This window comes from Corvus hawaiiensis, chromosome 6 (genome assembly GCF_020740725.1).
Source record: "Corvus hawaiiensis isolate bCorHaw1 chromosome 6, bCorHaw1.pri.cur, whole genome shotgun sequence".
Classification (NCBI taxonomy): Eukaryota; Metazoa; Chordata; class Aves; order Passeriformes; family Corvidae; genus Corvus; species Corvus hawaiiensis.
In genome coordinates this window covers 59,668,571-59,691,803 of record NC_063218.1, presented here as the reverse complement: position 1 = coordinate 59,691,803, position 23,233 = coordinate 59,668,571, and the positions used below count along the sequence as shown (strand labels likewise).

Sequence of the window (23,233 nt, the reverse complement as noted above, 5' to 3'; positions counted from 1 at the left end):
GGCTACAGGGGGACAGCCTGATTTACCATGGTCCTCACCATGGCCTGCAGAGGAATCTTGGCTCCAGCGCTTGGAGCACCTTTTCCTCTTTTTTTCCACTGACCTTGGTGCCGCCATGTTGTTCTCCCTCACATGTCCTCACTTCCTCCTCTTCTCTGTCTAGAAGAAAAACTGCTGCTCGTACATACCACTGCCAACAAGTTCCACCAGTTCAAAGATTCTTGCAAGATCCCGCAGCACCAAGAAGTTGGTCTCCTCTAGGTTCTGCATTGAGGAGTCACTCGCCATGTTTTTGCCACCAGTCAGGCAGCCCCACTGCCACTGCGCGGGCAGTGGCAGCCACCGCGGCGCTGGTGCTATTTAATGCCTCTCTTCATAGGGGGTGCTGGGAAGGAGAAGCCACTGCTGCTGCCCCTGCCCTTCTGCCTGCAGTGTGGCTAGGGGGCCAGGCAGGCAAGCCTCATCGCAGGCTGCACCACGATAGCCCCTCACCACCCTTGGAAAAAACGGCGCTGTTTTGATTTTCTTCTTAACTATGTCATCACAGAGGCGTTATCAACTTCTCTAATTGGGCCAGCAGCCAGTCCATGTTCAGAGCCATCAGAGATTGGCTCTGTTGGACATGGTAGAAGCTTCTAGCAGCTTCTCAGAGAAGTCACTGCTGTTGCCTTCCCCTGCTACCAAAAAAACAGGCCGTGCCAAATCAACATATTTCTTATCTTGTGGGTCCCAAAACTGCACACCGTATCCGAGGTGAGGCTGCACCAGCACAGAATAGAGCAGGACAGTCACCACCTATGTGTCATATGCTTCTCCCAGGAAGATACGACTTGCAGATGCAACTCCTGTTTAACAGAAAAATGCAGTTATCTTCCTTGCTGAAGGTTGCAGGGTATTATGAATCACATGAGCACAGTGGTAGCCTAGCCTTTGGGGGTTTCTGTCCTCTGTTTTTTCCCTTGGCTGTTGCTTAGTAGCTGCAGACAAAACAAAGACAAAACACATTTGAATTTGTCCCTGTGGGGGCTGGTTGTATTGGGTCTCATCCTGAGGTAACTCAGTGTCATGCTGTGCTTCACAGAGTGCCAGCGTGCCCCAGGTCTCCGGGCTCTATTCCAGAAGCAAGAGACTGAAAGTTAGGTAAACCACCATATAAGCCCTATATGCCTACAAGGGAAGGTGAATATTCATATATTTATTATAGCTATCATTAGCCAGTGTTCATTTCAAAATACTGTCAGAGGGTGGGTTATTGCAGAAGTCTTAACCATGTGCTCTGTGGCAGCCCCACATCTGTAATCTGGATGTGTTAATTCTGTGGAGAAGGTGCTACCTGCCTTTGATTGTGTGAATCTGTGCAGTCCTTCTGGTTCGTCATGACACAATACTGTCGTGTCAGTGCATTGCCATGACCGTGTTAGTAAGAACAGCTGTGTAATGTGTAACTCAAGCTGATTATGCCTGGCCTGATAAAATGTATGTAGATATGTATCACCTTGTGTACTTAGGCAATTCCAAAGGCCACTGATAACAGATGCTACTCCTTGCCCTATTTTCTTACTTAGCCTGGAAGGTGTTGGTAAGGATTAGACAGAAACTTTGTACCTAGAGCAGGCAGGAGTTATCCATTAGCAGGTAGATGGACTGCACACCTGCTCTTATTCTTGCTGTAGTCTGGGGCTGAGAGATTATTTATCTAGTGTTTCTGCATTTGTTTAAAGAAAATTCTATATAAGCATCTGTAAGAGTTTTAAAATCTGTAATTTGATTTTAAGCACTGCAGCTACCACCATACACAAATGCAGTGTTCAGCAGCAATCTGGAAGAAACAGAATTGAATATGTTACTTTAAAAAAATCTAGACACAGGAAAACCAGTTGAAATCAGAAATTTAAACATAGCATTAGGGCATTATGGCAATGTCAGAACTGGCATGTTACCCCAGGGTCAATATTATTAGGTGAACACTGTTTCCTGTGAAACGGCTTTATTACACTTGTTATGAGGAATCTGTGGATGTTAGGAAGAGTTGATTTAAGTATGATAAGTTCTGTCAAAAAGCTCTATTTTTTTATCTGTCTTGTGTACTACAAAATCTGAACATAGCAAATGATGAAATCAGTTTTGCAGAAGGATGCTTTGCTCAGTGATATGCCTTCACCTCCCAGGTGCAGGAAGTTGCCGTCAGCCTCCCTCTAGCGGCTGCAGGCAGGAAACGATCATTTTCTTTTTTTTTCCAGATATCCATCACAGTTTCAGCAGAGAAGTAATAAGCAAATACAGGAGTATGTGTTGCCATAGAACCAAACGTTACTTACCATGCCAACCATAGGTTTTGTGCAGCAATTATTCGAGGGTTATGCAGAATGCTATCACATCTAAGAACTGGTTTGTCTTGTTTACAACTTGTCCAAGTGCCTGCCTCTGCTCCATGCTCAGGGTCTGCTAGCAGTTTGCTCTTTATATATACATATTAAAATATTATATAAATATATATTACACGTTTTGTGTATATATATATATATTAGCTTGTGTCAGAAGTCCATCTCAGCTCAGCACAGGGCCATAAGTCTATGCCCTCTATGTAAAGGAAAGATTCTCTCTGTAGTTCATCTCTGGCTGCCATGGGCAAGTTGGAAATGGAAAAGAAGGAAGGATACCACCAAAAGGGAGCAAATATCCCCCTCTCATACTGACTTTTGCCTCTTGTCATAGTGTCTCTCTTCTTTGCTCAGTTAGTATCAGGGAAGCAGCAAACTTTCAGGTCTGATTGAATAATTTGATGATTTGAATGTATTGTACAGTAAAGAGGAACATTAGATGGGAAGACAAAAACCCTGAACACACACTGTGGTGTCAGAGACTAGACACTATGATAAGAAAATATGCATGTCTGTCCCATGTTTAGAAGCAGAAGTTCCTCCATTCTACCCATTTCTCTTTCCTGTCACAAAATAGTTGCATAAGATCGGCAGTGTTAACTGAAATGGACATTGCAATGGAAGATATTCTTTGTCTTGCATGGGTTTGGAATCAAGCTTAGTAATATTGCGGTTGCCATAAGGCAGCAATGAGGTCCCCCAGGGTAGTAAGTTTATATACTTGGCAGCTCATTGCAGGATTCCATTGCGAAAAGAAGGTAACCAAGAGAAAAATCAGAGAATTTCTGTTGAAGAATCTCTATAGGAGCTCCCAGGACATTTGGGTTATATTCGTAGTACTTGGACATGCAGAAACAAAAATGGGGAACGTGAACTTGTATTTGTTGTTTCATACACTTTTAAAAAGATTTTGATCCAAGTGCCCTCCTTGAGCTAAACTGGAGGAAATATGAAGTTATAGTCAAGCAGAAGGGCTTAAGTAGTCCTACAGCAGTCCTGTCGCTTGGGTTCTTTGAACAAATTAGATGCAATATCTCTTACCTATCTTTACTCTCAAGTTAGATGTCAAGTTGGTTAGTCTCTATAAAAGTAAATCTGATGGTTTGAAAGAGTTTGGTTTTGAATGTGTTTATAGATATCGTTAATTATCAGTGTTATAAATTGTTCCTTTATTGTCAGTCAAACAGAAATGCCAGGCATGAACTCAGCATATCTTGAGCTGTCTTTGCACCATGTGCTTTAGTCAGATTTCAGATATATAGGTGAAAACAGTACAAAGCAACTTATATTGCTCTTATACTGAAGATTTGAGTTGCAGTAACAATTAACATAGCACTTGTCACAAACACTTGTGTTACAAATGTTACTGCTTTTGCAAAGTAGTGCGAAAGCATGTGACCTATTACTGTCAGTATAATTTTGTGAAACTTCATGTGTTATTAAAAACAAAGCAACACTTTAACTCAGAATATATAATATAGAAAAAGTAGTATTTACCGTCTTGAATTTAAATTCAAAGTACAGTACATTTTGGCCTTATATTTGATAGCAGTTTCCGTTATCGCCAAACCATTATAACATAGGATTAAAATGTGATTTTTTGCACTTAATAATTTGAATGAAAATGTAAGCAAGAAAATTCTCTGATGTGACACACACTAAAATTTCATTTACTCTGCAACTCTGAAATGTCTGGGTGTGCTCATTCTGGCTTAACAGTTTCTCAGGACAATTTCTTTGTCAGGTTCACATTCAGTGAATTGATGATTCTCGTGTTATGTGAAATATGACCAATGATTAATACTTATATTTAATCTTTTATTGATATTTACTGTTATGCCAGAAAGTATTTAATAGATGCACTCATTTGGAAATAAGCATAATCTTCCAAACAGTATCAGAAGTGTAAATACAGCCTTTATGAGGAGGAGAGATGAAAGTGCCATGTTTATTAAAACAAATTAGTTAGGATTTCCTGGCATTTGTTTTATACTGCTACTTCCCTAGTGTGTCAGGATCATTTCAGGCATGTCATCATTGCTAAAGGGTAGGGAAAGATGCTTGCTGAGGTTCTTTGGGAAGCTGCAGTTTTAACTGCAGTTAAAATTTGCTTAAAAATTCATTTTTGCACTTCTGTTAGTTCTTTTTTACCTTTGTTGAGACACTTAGTTATGTACTATGCTTTGAATACGAATGGTCCCAGTGAAAACAGTGACTTCATCTTCTTAAATCTTAGAATTCTTAAACATCAAAATGTGGCTTGAAGATATTGACCCCCAAAATAGGATATTAAAGTGGAGGTTTTATATTAGTCCTATACATAAGTTCTTCTGTAGAAAATAAAAATGCAAATACTTGAAATACTACTGCAAGAAATCCCCTTTAGTGGGTTTTTACATGTGGCTGATCTAAGTGTGTATACATATCATCCTGTGGAACAGACCTTCAGCTGATATAAATGGTGCCATTTGATTGAAGTCAATGTAGATATACCAGTGTTGTCTGTCCTCTTAATGTTTGGTATCTTCTGCATAATTTAGAAAAATAGGCTGTAAATGCATTTGAAGGGTAGTGAGCAATTTTTTTTTTTCTGTTTGTGATATTTGGGAGAGAATTTGCTAGTGTGAGAAGTGTAATATGGTGCCCAAAAATATTGTATGCTACTCTGTGGCCCATAGTATTCAGGTTCCTGATTTGGGATTAGGCTTTTCAAGCCAAATATTCACTTTTAATTTATTTTATTTGTCCAGTTTTGTGGTGTAGGCACTGTTAACAAACAGAGAACACAAATGGCATAACCTCAGAAAATCTTGGGAATGCTAGAAGTGTTTTTATAACCTTTATTTTCCTCTTTCATACTAAAGCAAAGAAATCTGCGAGGCAAATGAAACCATTATGTGCCCTATGTGTGAACGCAATTGCACACTACAAAAACTCAACGAAAGCTGCATATATGCCAAGGTAATTATTGTACTATCGCTATCAAGATAATTTTGATTGTATAATGGCTGCCCTTGTTTCAACCAAGCTTCCTAAAAAACATGTTATTTCTCTACAGATGTTATTTTCAGCCTTTGTAATTCATCTTTCTAATAAGAGAATGCTCTGAAATGATCTGGGGTTTTTAAAAAATTGCTTTCTTTGAGCATTTCCTTATTAATATATTCTTATTATTTTCATCAACTTATTGAGTCCCCTGTGAGGACTTAATAATAAAACTCTTTGTAATGTTTTTCCTACTTTCCTTTTAACTGTCTTCTTACACTGTTCCCCTTTCTTGCTTTGTATTTGAATTTTTGCTCCTGCTTTGCCCTGTCAAACTAATGCAAAGATTTTATACAATTAAATATTTTGCTACAAGAAGCTGTTTTTCAAACTTAAATAATCACAAGGATCTCTGCATAGATGCAGTGTTTGCAAGTGAGCAATATATTTTGATGTGTGGTATGTTCATAATGCTGGAAAAGCAGCCTTGGCTTTTATCTTGGTATTCTTTATCCCATAAAATAAATCTTTCTCAGAAGCCTGTATTTATAAAATGTGATTGTCTCTTTCCATGGCATTGCAACAAAACTGCGGCAGTGTCAAAGAGAAAATCAATTTTCTATTAGATGTCAAAATTTCTTATAGATAGGACCAATGCTGAGTGAAACTCAGCATTTCAAAGCTATCTGTGAAAATATTTTTTTAAATTATTTATGTTTACCATTTACAAATTTAATTTTCTATTTTTGGATTAGAACACAGAAAACAAACAAAAATTGTCTCCTTTCAAGATTTGTCTTTTCTGGATCTCCCCCAGCTGGGGGAGAGATAGAATTCTCTTTGGGAGGGAATAGGATTACCATCTGGTCACTCAAATGGCAAAGAGAAATAAAAAACAAAAAATAGCTTTATGAAGTTTTTTCTAAAGGTTATAATGCAATGCCTTAACTCACTGTGATGTCTCTAAAGAAAAGTTCACAACAGCTTCACTCATTACCTCTTGCTATGAACTGCCGGGTTTCTAGCAGGGATTGTGATTCTGCTGATTACCACTGTGTTGCTCAGTTTGAGCAACAAATACCTAAACATGTGTAAGCATTTCCACTGTGTTTGCACCCAAATTTGTCAATGAAAACAAACTGTAATTTTAGAAAACAATTTCAAATCAAATGGTCCTTTGTATTTTCTGAAACACTGTTAGTGCCATAAGTAAGTAGAACTAACATATTTAAAAATAAGGCATAGGATCTGCTCTCTGGAAAAGAAAATGGCATTGTCAGCATTTTCCTCTGGTTTTGTCATTATGGGAACATAATTTACTTCTCTGGCTACCTTGTACATAACCAATGAGCTAATAAGCAAGGGAAGCTATTCATGATTAATTTCAGGTATCAGCACCCTTATTCTGGAACATGTGTTTTAATCTTTGCTCATTCAAGTAGCTCATTGTAGAGTACATAAACATTGAGTTAATTAGGAACAGTGAGTTCCTCTAAGTGATGTTCATCTCCCCAAATCTGCTTATGTCCTGGGACCTGCCTCATTTATGTAAGGCCTGTGCTCGTGTTTCAGGTTATTAAACATGCTGTCAGGGGCTCTTCCTTAAGTATCTGCCAAGTTTCCCTGCAGAGGATCACTTTGGACAGAACAAATAATTGCTGGAAAAAATCTTATCCTTCAAATGCTTTTTCTGCCAAAGTTTCGTAAAGCTAGAGACAAAAGACAGAAGATGCCTTTTTCCTTATTGTTCCTGCACATTTCTTTCATCCTGTCCCACTCCCGTTTACAAATGCTGCACTGAAGTGATGTTTATAATTTAAGGGAAAGGCAGGTAATACCTTTATAGTAGTTGAAGGACTGAATGATCAGGCTGTCATTTTCGTCCACATTAAATGGACTCTTTGATCCGTGGTGATTCGCATGGTCTTGGGGCTGGTCCTGCACCTATCACACTTTGGCCTTGACTTGGGGCAGGGTGTTGATTCAAGGTGGATTTGAAGTGCCTGAAGTCTTACCTGATGATGACAACATCAGTCAGATATGTGGACTAAGCAGGACAGAGTCCTACAATATTTTGTTTCTGCTTAGAGACCTTCTTGATCAACAGAGTCTCAGACTATGCATTTAGCCTTTAAGAGAATCAAGTCTTAATTTTGAGTGTGGTGCTATAAGACTTTCACCCAAACACTCTGTGTGAAGACAATGCCGAATCAGGAGCCAAGTATTTATTTTCTACTCATAGCAACATTCATTTTGCTGGGTTAGGTTTGCTTGGTTGGTTAGTTCATTTTGGTTTTTCTTGAAAAGATGCACTCTTTCCTGAGCAGAATATCCAAGATCACATCTTCACACAGATCTACATTCAAAACCAATAATATTCATCAGATATATTGTGCTGCTTTTGTTCACCTCTCAGATTTTCAGTCTCATACCCATTATGTTTGTGTTTTCCTTTGTGGAAGCAAAAGGGAAAAAAAAAAGCAAAAACATATTTGATTGACAGTTGATCCTACTATATGATCCTGGCATGGAACATACTGGATTTATTGATCTCCAATACCAAATAGTCAATTCCATTTAAGAACCTTAAAAAAAAAGCAAATAAACCCATAACTGACATACAGATAAGATGTGTTTTTAATTAAATTCTCACAATATTATAATAATTTTACTTAATAAGAAATAAAATATAGGAAAGAAACACTGTTTCTATTAACTTTTTCTGCACTCATGAGTTAGTTTTCTTGATTTCTGAGGCAGAAGTAGTAACGCCAGCCTTTTCTAGAAGAATGAAAATCTGTCTTCAGTATGAGTTGCCCTTGCAGCACGCAGCTCTCGCAGGAGCAGATTAGGTAACTTGCCTGAGGCAGGCTGTCAGCCCCCAAATCCTGGCACACCTGTACAGAACATTCCTGTTGGCTAGTGTAACTTCAGGTATAAGAGAAGGTCACAGTACAGCAAAACACAGTCTGGTTACCTGCACCCTTCCATTGGCATAAGGACAGGTTTATTTTCATGGCAAAAGCTTAAAAATTGGTTCTTAAGCCAGCAAGAGAGTCAACATCAATGAAAGGAAAGTCTTTTCAATAATATTCCATCTCAAGACATTCTCTTCTTGTTTCAAAGAGTGGGAAATCACCATTAATTTTCTGTATGGTTTAGGACAATACATACCAGAGGTACTTTTTCATTCCTTTTCTCTCTCTATTCAGGTCCTCTTATAATATAGGCCTGTTGATAAGTTGATTTGCTCTAGTATTTCATAGTGATTTGTGCTTATTTTTTTTTTTTTCAAATAGGAATTTGAAGCCTCTGCACTGCTTAGTAATTGCCAACAACATCTTAAACCACCTTTTTTTAGAAGAAATGTAGGCCTATTATCCCTGGATAAATTACATTGCTATAAATTGGCAACCTTAAATCTACTGAAAGGACATTGAACTTACAAGCTTCCTAAGTACTGTTTCATATTATGGCTTGAATATTAGAAATTTCATATTTTTGTAATATAAATCGTGGTGTTTTCATAAGTGAGACATCAAATTCACCCACTCAGATGTTTAAAAGGCATGCAAAACCTAATTTTCAATCAATACTTATTTTCAGTAAGCATGAACAAATAAATGTAACTAAATATAAATAAATAAGTACTTTATATTTTAAAAATTACTTTCAATCAGTAAGCCTTAGGCTTTGCAGCTGAATAGCTGTTCTGACCAAAAAATCTTATAACAAAGAGTAAGATAAGGGGTAAATCTAACTTAAGAGAAGAGCATTCATGAGAAGAAATTAACTTCACAGTTTAGAATTATGGAGACTTCTGGGAAGTGATATTTAGAAACTATTTAATGTTTGTTGGAGTTTAGGTGCACAAGCCTTTTAAGAAGGAGAATATGTCAACAATTTGAGAGGCTGACATGTCTGGATAAAAAGGAATACATGCTATTTTTACCTGCAGAGAAGCTGCTAAATACCTAGGTAGAAGAACAAAATGGAATCAATAGAAACATTAAGTATGTAGAGGGAGAAAAGTGAAGAGTTTTTTTGAGCTCATAGGAAACTTAAAATAGAAATGATTGAGATTAAGTTTGACCTACCATATGACAAGAATTCTGCATGAAATTTTAGCTTGTCTGGACATGGACAAAACAGCTCAGTGTCTGTGAAACAAAATGACTGATAATGCATGAAGTGATACTCTGGAACAGCAGATTTCAAATTGTACTGGAAGTCAGAGTGTGACATTGACAAACCTTGGTAGAAGAAACGTGCTAGTAGGATTACTTAGTAGAATGCTTAGCCTTTAGTTTCCACCACCAGTTATGTACTCTGGGATTGTCTGGGGCAAAAGATGAGGTGGCAGTGTTATTTTTTCCTGATGTATTTATATTTTTTATTCAGGTTACACATTTGTTTGATAATGGAGGGACTGTCTTCTTTGCAATTTTCATGGCAATCTGGGGTAAGTACATTTTTACTTGTTTGGGTTTTTTTTTATTTTTAGTTCACCTGTCTATTTTATATGATTACTTAATAAAGGGAGTTTATAGCGCTTGATAAAGAAGGATTATGATTTTGCCACACAAATTAATTTTTTTTTTTTCATTAACTTAAATTTCTATGCCATTGATGAGTAACGTCTTTTATGGCTAATGTAATCACTGTCTTTAGGGTCTTAAATGTCTTTAAGCCTGAATTTTATATTATTCAGGCCAAAATCCTTTTAGAGGCAGACATGAAGGTGAATTTACTGATCTTGACCCAATATAAAAATCACATCTTATAGAGGATTCTTATAGAATAAGTGAGAATGGTTTTATGGGAGCTAATTAGAGGAAAGTATAGGAAAGGTTTGATGTTAAGTGCTTAGTGCAGTTAAGGTATTTACATTCAAATTCTTAATTTGAATCTCTCATTATGTTCACACTGACATCACGCACACATCACGTTGCGGGGCTCAAAGTCAAGCAGGGGGATAATCCACAGAGGTCACTGTTGAACAGGAGTTACCAAGAACAGTCTTGCCTCTTGTAGAAGGTCAGTGTAATAGTGCCATAAAAGACAGATTTAATGGTTTCAGCATGCAATACTTGGTAGAATTAGCTTTCACTGCAGCTAATAGGATTTTGCTGCTGGGAAATAGGGAAGAAGAATGGAACAAGAGATAACTGATTCTACCAATGTACATGTTTGTCAGTGTAAACCCTGAGAAAATTACACTAGTTCACATACATGCAGCTGTCATCATTCAAGCCAGAGTTTTACAATTTTGAATGAAATGGTACACAACAGCTCTATTTATGTAATGTGTATGAAAAAGTATTAATGATTCTAACTTAAAGTGAAGGAGGAACAAATGTCACAAATTTTGGAGGCTGGCATGGTAAGAGGAAGTAAAAGCATACAAACAACAGCAAAACATCAAATAGTTACATGGAAAACAGAAGCACATCCCCATACATGCGAAAATTATGATTGTATTGTTAAAAATTAACATGCTATAACTAACGGGCACACTTCGATTACTTGCCTCAGTGCTATGTCTTCATTTACTCCTAATTTTATTATTTCTGCTTTGCAAATATTAACTATTACTTTAAAAAATTCCTAAAATATAGTGCATTTAATTATATGGTTACCAGTGCGGACGACACAGGTAGCTTCTTAGCATCTCTTCATCTCTGCCTTAAAAGTTCTCCTTCAAGAGAACTCTTTCCATTTTCAGCTGAGGCCAAGGTTCAAGTGTAAGGAGGAATTTGCTTATATGACACTGCTTTACTACAGGAAAGATGGCATTGTATGGGCTAAGGAAGGTGAAAGCTGAGCATTACATTTTTCTTCATATCAAGCATCCAGAGTAATATTCCCATGTAATTTAAGTGAATGTCTCAGATTTTCAGTCTGCTACCAAACGTGCTGGATACAATGTTAGAAATGAGGTTCTGGTATTGATGTGACATATGCTGTTTTTATGACTGAACTCCAAAAGAATGGCAAAACTGCATATATGGACTCAAATCTTTAATATTTTAAATTTTAAATACCTGTTTTGCCCATATTCAGTGTGACTGACATAGTTTCTCTCTGAGGTGTATGTGCATGTAATTTACTCACATATCAAATAAAACCTCATTGCAACATTCACAGACAGTGAGATAACTCCATTCCATCAACATGATCCACAGTCTCCACAATAATTACAGTGTTTTAGCAGAGCATAATGACAAGACCATATCCCACATGTGTAGTTTTCTCTGCACTTTATTTTGTTTATTCTATGACTTTACAATTGTTTCTTTTACATATTCTTTGTTTCTTTCTTTCTATATAGACATGTCTAGTAATTGCAAACGGATAAACTATGCAATTATTTGCATTATACTGCCATAATTTTACTCTTTAGCTGGACAGAACTGGACCATGCTTTTCAGGATACCTGTATGTGTATCAGAGATAATTCCTTTCCTCTCATGTTAAGTATTTCTTCTATCTAATCTGTACTGACACATTTTAAATAATTTCTACAGATCTAGCCTGCAATTCAAACAGATCAGTTTGACAGAGGAATAGAAGCTTGTCATCTTCCTTCCCATTGATAGTGATTTGAATTCTGTGTCATCTAGTCAAAGGTTAGATGTAATTTGTATTACTCAGTAATTCCATTCTCCCCAACAAACTTCAAGTAATCCAAATTAAATAATCCAAGTAAATCTAATCAATCTTGTCATATTCACTGAAGAAGGTACAAATGTAAATTTGGGAAAATAATTACCTGAGTCATTTATCAGATAGAAAGTATATTTTGATTGAATAGTTTCACTTCAAAGTAGTTAAGCTGAGGATTTTTTTTTTGTATTGATACTAAAATATCTTTGCAATTCTAGTCAAATTTTTCTCTGTTACATTGTTGACCAAAGTTACACAAAGCAGAATCTTACCTGGGTGCTATTTCTCGATATTATTTCTAAAAAAGCAAGTATAAAAGCCGTCCAGGAAAACCATAGGTTAATCATTCAATTACAAAGTAGAGGAGTGATGCTCTGCTACTGAACCCTGCATGTTGTATATTGGTGTATCTTGTGATTTTCCTTACTTTTCAAGACATTGTTTACACAGTAATGGCTGTAAGGTAACAACTGCCAGGTTGTTTTCGAAAAAATGAAAGGGTGTAGATAACAGGCAAGAGTATAATCTGAAGCAAGTATTACAATGCAGGGTGGTATGGTGTGATGTCAGCCATTGGAATGCCATCAGATGGGCACCCTGCATTGTCTTCCTCTGTCTTGTCTGCTGTGCTGGTTTTGTCATCTGATGCACTTCTGAAATGCACATCTGATGCACTTCATATCGTATGGTTCAAGAGAGTTGTCTAAGTGAAGAACTGAAAGAATATTGTAATGATTTTTTTATATATTGCTTGAAAGATTTGTATCCCTATACACTGGCTACCTCATGGTTTAATTCAGCAGTCCCTCACATGTAAGTCCAGTTAACCACTTTCTGACATAAGAGAGAGCAAAATATGAGGGCCCTGATGCATGATTTTCTGAAGATAACTCATGTCCTCCCAGCAACACCCATTCAGCACCCACATGGGTGGTCAACTTTCAAAGCTACTTCCTAATCTGATTTACTGGCAGCTTTCAGCTCTTGCATTTAAGCTGGAAAGGGCATATTGCCAGAATTTATTTTGATTTTATTTTCTATGAGAAAAAAGGTGTGTTTGGCCTCTCAGTATTTGTTTAAACATTTAAAAATAAGGTCTGGGAACATGATATAGATGTTTGGAGTATGATTGCACTTCAATGCAAGTTTTTACATACTCATGGAGAAGACAAAAGCAATCATCTTTTTAAACCTCTTAAAAGTATTTTTACTTCTACCGATATAGCTTCATCCTTAGTTCTGTAATTGACACTGGATGACTAAAGAGTCTAGCTTTTTTTCAGTTAATCAAGGTTTGGGAGAGTTTTTTAGCTATAGTTTTGAACTTGCCCACAATCCTTTGAACAGGTTCACCAATACTAGGTATTATTTTCCTGATATTTCAGAGGTTAAAAAAATAGCTTGTAAGGAGAAGATATAGAGTTAAGAGGCATATTGCTTGAACTAAAATTTAAAAATAATAAATTAATGTCAGTTGAAAACTAGTTTGACTGGAGTCAATGATGTCCTAATAATTCAGTAAGACCAGACCATTTAACCAGCCCTGCGCAGAAATAAGAAATGTTCTTATGCAAAACACTTGTACTGTTTCTTACCTGGGTCACTCCTTGTATCATCATAAAGCCATCTGTGGGAAAATGGCTCAGACCTTAGCACATATAAAATATCCAACAAGGCCAATTAATGCAGATCCCAAAATGGCTCCTACAATGATGCCAACTATTACTCCTTCTTTGTTGTTTTTGTCTGGGGGAAAAAGGAACAAAGATGAAACATTTGAATGGGAATAAGAAATCTATAAAACCAGTGAGTGAGACATTTCACCAAGGATCTGAAACACTTTTGCAAACTATGACTAAACCAGCCTCTCTGCAGAAACTTTCTGCCTTTATGAAAGAAAACAGACATCTCCATCCTTGAGGTTTGGAGGGATAATGGGGGTTTAGGAAAAATATAAAGGCAGCTAAATGAGTTTGTAGTCAAATAAATAGGTTTCAGGTTTAGTTATTGAATCAACCACTATTTTTTAATTAAATAAATAAGCAGTAATCATTCTTTGAATGCAATTATTTGTAAGCATTTAAGCTAGCAGTTAAAATTGCAGCCTCTGAATTTCAATTTTTGTGTGTGCTAGGTTAAAAATTCAGTAATGCTTCTTGCACCTGTTCAGTTAGCAGAATAAATGCATTTCTTCAAGATTTTCCTCAAATTTCATAGAACTTTTCTTCAAGGTATTCCATTTTTCTTGGAACTGAACTTGCTCTGCAAGCCTCTTTCCTTTTCAATCAGTGTTATCTAAAAATCAGGTACATTGTAATTATTAGCTATGTATTAACTATGATGGGAAATATGAAAGTCTGATAATCCTTCAGTTCTTAGTACAAATCGTACTTTCAGTCCTGTGTTAAAAGCTTGAAAGCTAATTAATGCAAAAAATTACTGTGCCTTCTAATCTTTCCTTTTCTTTTCTTGAAGACCTGATTCAGAATAGCAGGATAGAAAAGTGCCATGACAGTTTTATGTGCCGTTGTTTTCCCATGCATACTCAACTTGGTAATTAAATGTACAATGAGTAATTCCTTTGGAAGTGTTTGTAAGAAGTCATCTTTGGTCACAAAAGTTTCTGAACTTTAATAAGTTGACGTGCTGTATGTTTTAAATCTAATTTCTACACATCTGCTTGGAAGGTCTACTCCAGTGTAAATAGGCAGTACCTGTCACTAGCTTCTCTCACTCTGGGAAGTGTTAAATAATGAATTAAAGAGTAAATAATTTGAAAAAGATATGTTTTATTTTGGGTGAGTTTTAGTTTCAGTCTGTACTAGGTCACTTGTAAGTTCACATGTCTCATAAAGCCTCCAGTTCAATTTAGAAAAAGGTTTTATTTCAGCATTATAATTTTATTAAACCAGTTGGACTTTAGTTAGATCCTTACCTTCATTGACATCTTTTGTATTAAGTGATGCAGTAGAAGGATTGCTGGAATTATGGTTCAGCTTTTTTGTCTGCTGAATGGGGTTGAAATATGGGGTAGGACTGTCCTGCTTCACCATGGGTGATGTCAGAGTGACACTGATGGGGAACAACAGGGTGGGTTTGGTTGAAGAGTTATCACTGGGAAGCACTGAAGCCCCAAGAGTAGTGTAGATGACTTGGTGTAGATGGAATGACTTGGTGTCACTGTGCAACTAGGTGTAGGTGCAGCACTTTTTATCACTTCGGAAAAGTCACCTGTTGTTCTAAATGTTGCTAAAGACATTGGTCTTCTGTGGAAGCTTGTGGCTGAGTTATTTATTCCATTTTTGGGACACATTTGAAGAGAAGGTGGTGCCATCAGAGGACCTCAGGGGTATGCCTTTTGCCCCACTGATCATTTCTGTTCTTTTCATTATATTCTCTTTGGTATTGGCAGCTGCTGGTGCAGCATGACTGGTGGTAGAAGGACTTAACAGTGGTAGTCACATGCAGAACAAATCTCTGTGAAGTTAGTTGCACTGCAGAGTGACGGTTTTCTGTAATTGAGCTGTTTTCTTTACTTGTTTCTTTTACTTCTCCAGCCTCAGCATTGCTTTTGTTCCATTGCAGTCTTACAAGCAAAAAAATGAGTCATTCCACAGGAGGATTGCATGGTGTTGAGTTCAGAGTTTGTTTTATACAGAACCTGCAAGAAATTCACTTTTGTTTATGATTTTATTTTACCAAACCAAGTTACTCGATGAAGACCCGAGTAAGTTGGTAAAAGAAGTTAGTGTTACACAATAGAAATCTCACTGATTTACCATGTGTTGATGCTGGAAACTTTATGTCCCTGAGTATTAATGATATAAGAATCACCTAAAATAATTTTGATGATCAGCAAAATTGATCTCTTCTTGATCAATATCAATTGCAATATTGATCTCAGTGTGCTTATGGAGATGATGTGGGATAGCTCGCATGACTGGAACGTTGTCATGGAGGGCTACACACTCTATAGGAGAGGTACACCAGGAAGGGCTTGCTGGTGTCAGAGTTGCCCTGTGTGAGGCAAGACTTGGAATGTATTCAGCTCTGACTTGAGGTGGATGAGGAGTAAGTTGAGAGCTTATGGGTCAGGATAAAAGGGGATAATAGTAAGGGTGACACTATTGTGGGTGTTTGCTACAGGCCACCTGATCAGGAGGTGGAAATGGATGAGGTCTTCTACAGGCAACTTGAAGTAGCCTCAAAGTCACAGCACTGGTTCTTATGAGGGACTTTAACTGCCTTGACATCTGCTGGAGAAACAACACAGTGAAGCACAAACAGTCCAGGAGGTTCCTGGAAAGCACTGATGACAACTTTCTGAAACAGGTTGTAGAGGATTCCCCAAGGCGTAGCATGTTGCTTGACCTCATACTAACAAATGGAAAGCCTTGTTGGAGATGTGAAGGTTGAGAGCAGCCTTGGCAGCAGGGATCATGTGATTGTGGAGTTCAGTACTGGACAAAGAGGAAGCAAGGCAGCAAGTAACATTACAACCGTGATCTTCAGGCGAGTTAACATTAGCCTCTTTAGGGATCTCTTGGAAAAATCCCATGCAAATAGGCCCTGCAGGGAAGAGGGGTCCAAGAGACTGGTTGATATTCAAGGACCATTTTCTCCAGGCTCAAGAATGATGCATCCCAATGAGAAAGGAGTCAGGCAAAGCAGTCAAGAGTCCTGTCAAACATAAGCAGGAGATACACAGGAGATGGAAGCAGGGTCAGGTCACTTGGAATGCATATAGAGAGGTTATCAGAGTAAGTAGAAGTGAAACAAGGAAGGCCAAGGCCCATCTGGAATTAAATCTGGGCAAGTATGTCAAGGACAACAAGAAAGGCTTATTCAAATGCATCCATAACAAAAGAAGGATCATGTGGCCTATTATTAAATGGAGGGGGGCCCTTGTAGCTGAGGGCACAGAAGAGGCAGAGTTACTGAGCATCTTCTTTGCATCGGTCTTCACTGACATGGCTAGATCTCAGGAGTCTCTGTCCCAGGTGCCCAGGGTAAAAGAAGGTCAGAAAGAAGAGATTTCCTTGTTCAAGGACAATTGGGTTAGAGAATACTTGGACAAACCTGACATCCACTACTACATGGGCCCTGACAGGATGTGTTCACAAGTGCTGAGTGAGTTGGCAGACACCATAGCTAGGCTGTTCACAAACATCTTTGAAAGGTCTTGGTGATCAGTAGAGCTTCCTGAGAACTGGAAAAAAAACACTGTCACCCTGGTCTTCAAGAAAGGGAAAGAAGGAGGACCCAGGGAGCTACCTACAAGTCAGCCTCACCTCAATCCCAGACAACTGTAATCAGTGGCACAGGGTCTAGTTGGAGGTCCACCACTAGTGGTGTCCTCCAAGGTTCAATACTAGTCCCAGTATTGTTTAACTTACTCATCAATGACTTGGGCAAAGGGGCAGATGGCCCCTCAGCAAGTTTGCTGATGACACAAAGATGGGAGAAGTGGCCAGTACCCCAGAGTGCTGTGCATCCCTCCAGAAGGACCTGGACCTCATGCATCAGTACAGGCCGAGGACTGACCTGCAGGAAAGCAGCTCTGTGGAAAAGGACCTGGTGGACAACAAAGTGTCCATGAGTGTGCCCTGTGGGCAAGAAGGCCAATTGTGTCCTGTGGTGCACTAAGGAGAGCACTGCCAGCAGGTCAAGGTTGGTGACCCTGCCCCTCTGCTCAGCCCTGGTGAAGCACATCTGGAGTGCTGTGTCCAGCCCTGGGCTCCTCATTTCAAGACAAGAAGGTCCTGGAATGGTTCCAGTGGTGGGTTATGAAGATGATTAAGGGACTGGAGAATCTCTCTTAACACGAAAGGCTGTGGGAGCTGGGCCTTTTCATCCTTGAGGAGAAATGACTGAGAGGGGATCTCATCAATATATCTAAGTATCTGAAGGGAGGGTGTTAAGAGCATGGAACCAATTTCTGCTCAGTGTCAAACAATAGGACACGAGGCAATGAGCAGAAACTGATGCACAGCAATTTTAATCTGAATGTGAGACAGGACTTCTCTCCTGCTTGCACTGGAACAGGTTGCTTGAAGAGGTTGTGGAGTCTCCCTCACTGGAGATATTCAAGAACTGCCTGGATGCAATCCTGTGCCATGCTCTCTGGATGACCTTGCTTGAGCAGGGAAGTTGGACCAGATGATCCACTCCCTTCTAACCTTACCCATTCCATGATTCTGGAACAAAAGCTTATTTGCGTAAGAAAATTCCATGGTTCTATAAACAGACCTCATACTCAGAAGGGAATAATTCAAAACCACTTTGCTATAGAGTGAGGTAATGAAACATATATGGATGGTGTTCCCAAGGCAATGTTTTCTGGGCAGACAGCAATTCTAAGAGCATGCTAAAGAGTTATGCTCCCTTGTGAAGAATTAGAATTGCTACAATTAACCTGGAAAGTTGATGGATAATGTTTTCTGACCTTGAGCAGTGATTGTCATATGAATGCTGCCAGGAGCAGATTGAAAACTAATTGGTCCAGAGGTTATGAATGAGGCTGAATTTGTGTGTGGACTTTTTCTGCTATACAAAACTGGAAACAGCATATTAGGCATTAACTTTTCAAATGTTAGATTGAGAAGAATGAGAAAAACTCATCTTGAAGTCACATGATTGTACTAGGTCTGCTGTTCAGTATATGCTGCTCAGTGGGGTTTTGACGAGGGGTATTTTTTCTATGTATGAAACAGATTGCGATCATCTGGTGTTTTAACTCCCAAGCATGAGCTCTCATATGACAGCGCAGTAAATTGTATAAGTTATTCTTCAGCATCATTATGTAATTGGGTGTCCATGTATGTGGGTACTTTACCACCTGATGTAAGGAGATTTATACCTGCAAAGACTAACTATTTCTTTTGTCTTCAAGCCTCTCCTACTTTCTTATGCTTTTTCCTATGGTTGTTTTTTTTTGAGGGTTTGTGTTTTGTTTTGAGGTGGTTTTTTTGGGTGGGAGGAGCAGAGAGAATAAGGGCTGGTTTTATTAATTTGTTTGTTTGGATTTTTTTATTTAGTTTTATATTTTCCCCAGCTGAGCTTCTTTGTATGTAACACTGTTAAGAGCAATGCGAAGAGTACATACAGTGATGCTAGGTAGGAGTCAGCTATGGCTAATGCTTTATCAATGGATAATTAAAATCGCATCAAGGTATTTAATTTCATCTTTATTCTTATTTATTTTGTGCTTTGAAGGTGGCACCATTACTTGAAACACATGTTCTTATACAATGTCATTTAATCTATTTTAAAATGTATATTCCATTTCTCCACACTGCTTATTTTCCAAGTTAAGATCAGTTCTATAGTGAAGGACCTATGCTTGGAAAAGATTTGTAATTTTCCTAACAAAAAGAAAAGAGAGAATTTCTGCTTGTCAGTTAAATTCAGGATAACCACTTTAATCCCAAACAAGCAAGCCAGAGAAAACCATGTTGAAGTTAAATTATCAGCTCCAATTCTGTTTGCAGTAGGAACAATAGACCTCCAGAGGACTATTAAATTCTGTACTATCTGAATATTAGATTTTGATTCATTAGTAGAAATATCTGCAAAAAAAACCCCAAAACCTTGAGAAAAAACCCCGAAGTTTTCAAAACACGCGCTTTCATTTTAATCGTATTATTGTTTCAATAATGATGTGTTCTTTACATGATTTTATTAATAGTCATTAGTGAACAAAATGGTTTTTGGTCAAATTGCTTATTATCCCTTCACTGTAAATAAACTACATAGGGAAATTGTGCTCCATTCACATTGACTGTAATTTTTAATTCCTAGAGCAGTGTACAAAGGAGTCAGTATCCTTGCTGAACAAATTCTTTGTCATTTTTTGTGATTGTCTTGATTTGTGTAAGCTTTGTGAGGAACCATCGAGAACAAACCTCCTTGCTTTGAAAGTTATTGTAATTGTCAGGCTGTATTGAATTGCTTCCTTGTGTGTGCAATACTTAAGACTTTTTTTTTTTAGTGAAACATCAGTGTTCATACAATTTAGAAAAATACTGAAGTTCTTCAAGGACAGTCATTGCCTTTAGAGCTGAATATGCAAGCAGTGATGTTGCAGTAAAACAGCAGTGCTATAGATTAGCCAAATTTATAGAAGAACCCTAAACTTACATTAACTGGTCGAGTAAGTGTTTAAGGAAGCTATGAACAGATTATTAATGGAAAAAACCAAAACAGATTGTGCTATTTGGTTCACTGGTATTCACATTCTTCTGTACCAGCTCAGTGAAAATCAGTGCAATAGATATAGCCTGAAGTGAGTAGAACTGGGACAGTAGACAGTAGACATGGGATTAGGCTGAAGTTCAGTTACCTAGATTAGCTTGACCTTTTCTTTTTTGGCAAGAAAAAGAGGTTTTTACATACGTTGGTCACCATCATGTTTCTTCAGTGAGTTTTGCACTCTGCATTTTCTTCTGTGCTGATAGAGTCACATTGCATCTGAGACCTGTGCCAGCTGAGTAGAAAAAAAGCCGGTTCCAGAAAGGGGAAGGTTGAAATTTCTCCTTCAGTGTATGGCTTTACAAAGAGATGTAGTGGCCCTTATTTAAGGTCACCAGGATGTGAATGAATTTCCCATAAAAATGGCCCTCCAATGTAAACCTGAGTATGTAAAAATAGGTTTTTGGTGTGATAAAATAATTGCAACATTTCCTGACCACAGCCCAGCACCTGCCAGTGATAGGCATAATGTCTGCAAAACCTCTGCAATTGTCAAGAAAATAATAATTTCAACTTCTTTTATGGATAGATAATACAGTCTTTAGATCTATAAACTCAAGTGACATTCTTTTGCCTGTCATTAAATTGAACCTTTCACCATTTCCCATTAGATTACTTAGGAAGTAATTTATGGAGTAAATGGTGATGTGATTAACAAATTATTAATGGCACTTTTTTTATCTGAGATAATATGTTCATATTTGCAGAATTTTCGAACTTAACAGAAGCCTCAATTTTACCTTTGCATCTATGAAATAAAAATAGACAGAACATATAAAGTAAGAGATAGACTATTTAACTTCTAGAATTCACAAAGAAATAATTGCAAATCATGGTCTTAGAAACGTACTGGATGTTTGGTCATGTGGCTCTTGGCACTAAAATTCAGATTGCTCTCCAAAAATGACATTCTTCTAAATTTAATGAGTAATAAACATTACATTTTTAAGTCTAAATGTATTTTAATTTTTGTCCTGAGAAAAAATAGTGTTTAAATTTTTAGTAAACTACAAAGAGAAATATAAATATGAATTTTAATCTATAATTAATTTAATTTTTATCCTCTGTTTACTATTTAGCAACCTGACAAATATAAGTGCACTGGCCTAGCTTCTGAAGTGTTTCCTGTCAGTTTCCGGTAGAATTAAACTCAACAGAAGCAATAACAATGTAGTTTCTAACAGAAGTTTGCTATAAAGTGTCATATATGAAATACTGCTCTCCATCATCAGCATTTAAAATGGCTCTGAACTTACTCTGAGGGAAATTCTATACTTGCTTGATAAGGAGCATAAGTACCCACTAAAGAAAAGTATGAGTTGGAGGGAAATACTGTCATTGCTTATGATTGCTACTTCTCTGCTTTAATATTTGAATTACGAAATGGGTTTTATTTTCAATTACTTTCTCAGAAATACACTCTAAGTAGAATTTGACTACAACAGTACTGATTGCCTTCCCTAATACAGTATAAAAGAGCATATTAATCAGATCCACTAATAAGCATAGAAACCCCCTCGGACTTAACTTTTAAGCTCTACAAAGCTTGAAAGAACCTGTTGAAATACTGCTGTGGCCCAGAGTGCAATTAGTCTGTTGGGGAGAGGGGAGTGCAGGTACAATAAGGGTGGCTGCGAGACAGCGGTCAGGAACATGCCATGCTGGTGAGGCGAGGTGAGGTGGGGCAGCCCTTCTCTGCATGTCTGGGATCCAGCCCAACCAACTTTCTGCTGACATGACTCAGCTCTGTCCTTACAGAGTCCACAGAAATTGCAGTGTTTTTAGTAAAGTGGGCAGACAGTGCTTATTGATTAATAATTTCAAAGTCTTTGAACTAGTATTTCAGAAGGGTGACTGCTTCCTGTAAACTATGGAAACTGTTGCTCTGTGTATGACACAACTATTAATTTTAAAAAAGATAGCTTCTTTTTATTACAGTTTCCTACAGAACACTTGGTGAGATGAGAACTGGTAAGGTCTGTCTTCTACAAAATAAAGCAGCAGTTTGAAATTTCCATTAAGAAAAGCATGCTGCTAGAAATGGATCTGCTCCTATCTCCAAATACGTTCACAGTGGCAATGATTTAAGAAAACAATGTAAATCCGAATTTTCTGAGTTTATCAGATGTCATTAATTTTTACTTTTGAAAATACAACCAGCTAGGGATCTGAATGTTACATCTCTTTCTCCTCTCTTTTTATCTTACATTCAAAAATACTGGATTAAATTAGGAATGAAAAAGGCATATCATATAGAACTTCATATGCTCATCCAGTCAACTCGTGACTTTTTTCATTCTTTAATCCTTTCTGTATATTTATTCTAGGCTGGTATGTGGTGAAGAGAGACTCAGAAATGTTTCAGTATTGTGTGACTATTTGAGTGGAATGACATGATGTTGTCATCTGTTTCCACTTTATATTTTTAAGCAATCAAGTGCAAATACCTTTGCATAACTTACCCTTGAGGTAAGCGTTGAGGATATGGTATCTACAGGAGGTATTTATATAGAAGCAACTGGTGTTGTTTCTTGAAAATACTGCATGGACAAGTGGAAGTTTTTCTGTGAGATGGACCAAGTTCTACGAGTTCTAATATCCCTTTGGGGGGAAGTAAATTGTTTAGTGGCATGAGATGGGGTGGTCTGTCACGGGAGGGAGGACAGAGTTGGATGCTGTGGGTGTGGTTTTCTGATTTTTGGTTTATTTCTTTGGAATCTAAGATTCTCTTCAGTGTGTATTAGCTAGCTTCCAATTCACATTTATTCCTGTGTCTGGGTGGACATCTATCTAATAGGTTGACCATGAGATCTGAAAACAAGCACCACTAGTTTATGTCCAAATCTTACACAGCATTAACCAAATGACAAGTCATGTGCTGGGGTCAACAGTATTCACATCTGCATGCACACCTTATGGTGCTGATAAGCCTTTCTGAGAGTTTTTTTTAA

General features: G+C 37.6%; 1 protein-coding gene across 4 annotated transcripts in view; it reads left to right on the top strand.

The window, feature by feature from the left end:
• Nucleotides 1-23,233, top strand: part of ANO3 (anoctamin 3) — a 211,682-nt gene that overhangs the window by 170,182 nt on the left and 18,267 nt on the right. For all 4 annotated transcript variants that reach the window (XM_048306870.1, XM_048306869.1, XM_048306871.1 and 1 more), the window contains 2 exons: nt 5,246-5,342; nt 9,768-9,828. In XM_048306870.1, the coding sequence (XP_048162827.1) occupies nt 5,246-5,342; nt 9,768-9,828 (158 nt within the window). The remainder of the gene's footprint in view (nt 1-5,245; nt 5,343-9,767; nt 9,829-23,233) is intronic.